Source organism: Buceros rhinoceros, unplaced genomic scaffold (assembly GCF_000710305.1).
Source record: "Buceros rhinoceros silvestris isolate BGI_N320 unplaced genomic scaffold, ASM71030v1 scaffold18837, whole genome shotgun sequence".
NCBI lineage: Eukaryota > Metazoa > Chordata > Aves > Bucerotiformes > Bucerotidae > Buceros > Buceros rhinoceros.
The window spans coordinates 2,156-8,074 of record NW_010420624.1 but is presented as its reverse complement, the minus strand read 5'-3'; the positions used below and the strand labels follow the sequence as shown (position 1 = coordinate 8,074).

Sequence of the window (5,919 nt, the reverse complement as noted above, 5' to 3'; positions counted from 1 at the left end):
CCCCCCCGGGCCAGCTGTGCCAGTGGTAGCGGGCAGAGAAGGGCAGGGCAGGGCAGAGCATCCCTCCCGGGCTGGGAACGGGCAGAACTCGCTCCCGGTCGCTCCCGGAGCTACTTGTAGCCTGGGAAGGCGGCGGGGAGGGCGCTGCCCGGGGGGAGGCACGGAGGAGGGGTCAGGATAATGAACTGAACGTGGCGTCGGGGAGAAGCCGTCCCTGCGCCCCATCAGCTTGTGCCCAGGGGAGAGAAACCCCCGCAAAGGCAGGACGAGCCCACCCCACCGCCAGCCACGGCCTTCGAGGCGCAGGAGAGACCCAGAGACCCGCCGAGGTGGGCAAAGACCCTGAAGCTCATCGAGTCCAGCCGTAAACCCAACCCACCCCTCACTCCAGGAGCAAACCGTGTATGAGGCATGGGAACGGAGAGACTGGAAGAGAATACTATTCTGGGACTGATTTTCCTGCAGTTTCAAGGAGCTATGTTATAATTTAGTGTTTATTCTCAGTAAGGGTCACATCAGGACTCGCACCTTAACCCTATCGATAGTGGCGAGAAACAAACAAGAGCCCAACAAAGTGAACTTTCCCGACTTCTACCTCATAGCCGCAACGGAGCCCTGCGGCAGAGATGCTGCGAGAATGGCCAGGATTGTTCTTTTATTGAGCAGCAATACAAATATTTCTGAAAAAAAAAATTTCACATCTAGCACACAGGAATTTAGCTGCCCCGTGCGCTGTGTGAGGAGAGGGCTGCGGAGACAGCAGCTTCACAGCCTGTACCCTTCGGGGCTTTTCTGCTTTCCAGCTTGTAAACAAACAGTTGCCAGGCAGGAAAGTGATGAGAACAAGTTCAGCAAACTCCCCCAGCACACCAAGACAAGAGGAACAGCAGACAATAGAAGACCCAGTTTCCTAGTTTTTAAAATAGTTTCTTCCAAATATTTTCTTTCTCCCTTCTGAAAAAAGGAGAGAACTCCCGCACCCCTGCCTGCATGTTTGGGAAGCGGAGGGGAAAAAACCCTCAAACAACGAGAACACCCAACTCAGCTCTACCCACTCGGGTACAGTTTCTCTCTGGCTCTCTCCAGACCCTGCAGCATCTGAACCACACTGGGCTCCAGCGTCGTACAGCTGCCATTAAACCGGCACTCAGCTGAGCAGAAGATGTTTCCCAAAGCAGCAGGGCACTCCCTCCGCCCCTCTTCCTCCACAAGAAGCTCTCTGTTTTCTTAAGGAATATCTGATTACTACCAGGAGAAACCTGCTAGTTGCGCAGGTAGCGCTGTGAGGGCCGTACTTGAGCCCTGAGAACCCGCATTCCCCCCAGTCATCACATGGGTGATGAAAACAACGTGGGAATGAGCTGCCAGCTCCACTCGTACTGAAGCTGTAAGCAAGCTCTCCAGGCGCCTGTTCCCTCACCTGAGCGGGGTTGACAAGGACACCCCGCGCTGTCCCCACAGCTGCTGGCGCTCTGGCAGCCCAGGGAAAGTGGGGCTGGTCTGCGGTGGCTGAGGGGGGCTGTGGGGCTGCTCTTGGCTAACAAGAGCAAACCGGTGGTTTTCACAACAGGCAATAGGCTTTCTCTGTTTTGGTTGACTCTCTGCTGTGCCCTTGGCAGCAGAATAAAACATGACATTATGACGCCCCTGGCTGAACCCGCAGCGGTTGCTGGCTGCCCTTAGCTCTGCGGGGATGGAGCAGAAGGCAGTTGGTTCTAGCTAAGGCAGCGGGGCCGCAGGTGGCAATTACGAACACAAAGGGGTGGGTGACCTGTCCTGCTGAGCCCCCCAAGCCACCTTGGCAGCAGCCCACAGCACTCCACGGGGGCAGCTCAGAGTCTGGTCATCCCCAGGTACAGCGAAGGGGGAGGCACCCCCGGAGCAGGGGTATTTCTCTTCCAAGCACTCCTCGCTGCCAGCTACACCACAAAGCTCATCCTCCTCCCCTGCTCACCTTCCTCCCTGGAGCCAGCCACCAGGGAATGATCTTTCCTGGTCCTGATGCTCTGGGGACGGTGGCGGCCATGCCAACAAAGGAGGGGCCCTCTTGGGCTTAGCTGCTTCATGCAGGTTCTTCCCTTGCCTGAGGAACTGAGACAATTCTAACTTGGAAGTTTTGCATTATTTTAATGCTAAAACTATTTCTAATCAGTTTTAATTCTAAAACTGATCACTGTGGAAAAGGTGTTTCACCACCTCTCTGAAGTCCATCATCACTGCAAGGAGCTTCTTACCTCCCCTTTATAGTAACATCCTGCAGACAGCAGACACCAGGTGAGATGCAGCCACGATCGTGGCAGTGTGCCTGGCTGTGGTCACAAGCACACAGTCACTTCTGGCCGGGTTATTTTCCTGCCGTTTCAGCTCCCTGACTGGCTCCACCACATGATGTGGTAACACCAAAAATCGGAGAGCGGGAGACAGCGGGAAGGCACAGTTGGGTTGTGGAAGAGGGTAGGGTTAAAGGGCAGCTTAAATTGCCACGGAACAGGAGGAACTGTAGTTAGGTGTGTTGGGAACTGGGGGAAAGTGGGACCGATTCTGACCCTCCAGGGTGGGAGCGGACGAGCTCGTTCGGTGCAGGCATCCTGACTGCGGCAGAAATAGTGAATCCAAGGTCCCCTTGTCCTAAACAGTTTAAACATCGCTAACCCTAACCCTCATCATCATCAAACCAGCGTCAAGAAACCCCACAGGAAAGGTTGTGGTGCTCCGTGTTTAGCCCTGGATGAACCTCCCCCCTAGACCACAGAATGACAGGCTGACAGGCGGGAAGTTCGTTAAACACTCTCAGAAGGAGCCATCCTCACTCAGCAGCCCGAAGGTGTGCAAATGAGATCGTGGGTGGCAGTGCACTAGATTACTGGTGACGTTGTCGCTCGGTTGGAAAGGAGAGCTTTTCTCCCTGTGCTGTCCTCATTAAATGAACCCAAACCCCAGCCTCTGAGTTATCTTCAGGCACGAGAGTTTCTGAACGTTCCGGACACCATCAAGGCTGCCCCATGCTGGAGCACACTCCAGCAGTCCCTGGCAGCAGCTGGAGATGCTCCTCAGCCGACTGGAGGGAAGTACGAGCTGGGATGGAAGGGAAGCGACTCTGACTGTCCCACGGGCACCGTCCCCTCTCCCACAGGTGGATATAACTGTCTGCAGAGAGGAGAAACGTGAGAAACACGGTAACAGAAAATGAAAAGCGGTTCCTTTCTCTTTATATTGGCTTATTCTTGCTAAGAGCAATAATATTGATAAGTATTTCTGCAAATCACCCCGAGGTTTAGGGCAGCGACCCCCCCGACTGGTCTCCCCGGCTCCCTCTGGTGCTCAGTCCTGCTCTGGGATTTCCCGGGGGAAAGGTTCGCTCTCGGGATAGGGGTTTTCTTCACAGCACGCTTGGAGGGGCCGAGGCTGCAGCGCCGGTGCAAGCAGGGGAGGGCTGCAGCTGCAAATCTTTTCCTCTGGTTTCTAATCAGAAAGAAACCTCCCCCGGCCACAGCTGCAGCGTATATAAGGCATCGGGCTCAGCTCCTCTTTTTCTTCCTTGAACATTTTAGGGGAGGTGAATTTTTGGCTGCAGCCCTAAGGAGCATGGAGAGTACCTGGAGAATCTGTGTCTGCTTCTACTGCTGTCTCCACTGGCTTTCTTCCGGCGCCCAGGGCTCCCCCCGCTCCAGGGGACGCATAGCCTCTGAGAAGCCCTCTGGGCTGGTGGTCGCTGCCGAGGACCCTGCCAGCGAGCTGAACCCGTTGCTGCAGCTGCCAAAGGGTGCAAGGCGGGGGTATGCTCTCCTGCCTCCCCTCCTCAAGGTGCTGTCGGACCGGGGACACCAGAACTGGGAGAGTGAGGTCCCCAGGCTGCAGCCAGACTCCAGAGCCCTTCGGTACATGAAGAGGCTGTATAAGATGTTGGTGACCAAGGAGGGCATCCCCAAGGCCAGCAAAAGCCACCTCTACAACACTGTTCGGCTCTTCACCCCCTGCTCGGAATGCGAGCACCGCCACAGCGACCTAGCGAAAGGTACGTGGGGGTTAAACGGGGGGTTTCCATGCGTTCTGTGCTTGCAGCATGATATAAAAATACCTCACCTGTGTGGAGCTGATGCCATTGTAATTCTGATGGCTTTTCTCCTAAGCTGTAGCAGATTTTGTAACCCACTTCTCGAGTGGCATCAGCTGTAGGCTCCCCCCGGCCTGGGAGCTGCCACGTGAACGGTACCACATTCGAGGTGGCAGCGATGTTTCAGGCTGGCTCCTCTCAACGTGAGGCAGAGAAAACGCTATGGGCAGTACTGAGCAGAGCAAGGAAAATGGGGGGAAAAAAGGGGAGGTGCAGCAGGGATCATGCTTCCTTCTACAGCCCATCACTGCTCTGCTTTTTTCAGGGCCATAAAAACACTGTAGTGAGACTCGTGACAAACAGAGCCCCAAGGTGACTTTTCTCCTCACCTGGGACATTTGCTAGGGAGGAATCATGACCCAAAAGTGTGAATATCCTGAAGGGAAGAGTAGAACTACTTGAAAATCGGGCTCAGGAGTGAAGCTCTGGGATGGCTGGGCACTTGGTCACTCCCTTTCTTAAACGTGGGCTGGGCACAGCAACAGCAGCTGGAGATCCTGGAGCTCCACTGCTGTGACTGCTGATGCGGGAGCTGAGACCTCCTCGCCTGGACTCCTCTCCTCAGAAGGACAGATAACCTTAAACACAAGCATCACCCTTGTGCACCATAACGGCACTTGCAGATTGAGGTTCAGCTAAGTACTGACTCCGGGAAGATACAGTAAAATCAATGTTTATGACTAGAATCGACTGATTCAGAATCCGCTCCCAGTTAATCTTGTGATTATATCCCCGAAATGCAGCAATAATTAAAGTAGCAGCCCAAATCTGAACCAACTGCCTCTAATTACCGAGGCTATTCAAACTGATGATGGTAGAAAAATTCACTAATGCAGGAAATACAAGTTTATCAAGGTCTGCAGAGCCCTCGTCTGGTTTCGGATTATCTGGCCTTTGTCAGCTGCAAGCGATTGCTTAACGCATTTGTGTGGTCAAAACCGGACAGTTTCTAATTGCAGAGAAAATACAACGGTGAGGAATGAAACAAGGGAGTGTCTTAAACAGATCTGGGACACCGGCCAGGAAACGGTTAATCAATCCCAAAATAAGATGGAAATCAGAGCAAACTCCAAGAATGCCAGAAAATTCGTAACATGGGGTGAGAAGCTGAGTACAGGAGGGTGAGAGAGACAGGCGTGAGCACTCGGAGAAACTCGGCGGCTCTGGTCCTGCTTCACAGAAGAAAACCAAAGTGATGCTCAAGGAAGAATGATTTTTTTTTTTAAGTGGTGCTAATAAATAAACGTTGGCCTTGCTGCTGCTCAGACCGGCCAGCAGCTGCTGGTCAAGAGACTGAAAAGGGAGAAGAAATACGTGAGTGGGGAGAACCACTGGGGTTACTGCTCAAGATCTCTGAGAGCATCTGCTTTCGCACTTCACATCACGCTCTGATAAACCTGTGGGGCCTCGCTCCTGCCAGCAACCCCCGGGCTGGTTCTTACTGGAGTGCACCCCAGTACCTCTCCAAATCGTGGCTTCCGGTGGGTGTGTGGCCATTCCTCTGCCTCTAAATCTTATGTCCCTGCCAAAGTAGGAATTCCAGCTGGTAGAGGTCGGGGGGGGTTGGGGGTGGGGGAGGCATCTCGGTGGGTTTCTGCTGCTGCTGAGCAATTGTTGCCGCTCTGCTGCGTGACAGTACTCATGTCTAGGGGGAGAATCCAGATGCACTAACTCACAGCACTTCATTTTCCTTCTCAGGAGATGTTCACTCGGTGGATTTACTCTTCAACCTGGGTCGTGTGACGGCTCTGGAGCACTTACTCAAGTCTGTCCTGCTCTATTCCTTCGACACGGTGGTTCCCGTT

General features: G+C 53.9%; 1 protein-coding gene across 1 annotated transcript in view; it reads left to right on the top strand.

Annotated features, from left to right (window-relative positions):
- The first annotated feature begins 3,585 nt into the window (after positions 1 to 3,585).
- GDF9 (growth differentiation factor 9) overlaps positions 3,586 to 5,919 on the top strand; it is a 3,460-nt gene continuing 1,126 nt past the window's right edge. The window contains exons 1-2 of the mRNA XM_010139374.1: positions 3,586 to 4,015; positions 5,813 to 5,915. Of these exons, the coding sequence (XP_010137676.1) occupies positions 3,586 to 4,015; positions 5,813 to 5,915 (533 nt within the window). The remainder of the gene's footprint in view (positions 4,016 to 5,812; positions 5,916 to 5,919) is intronic.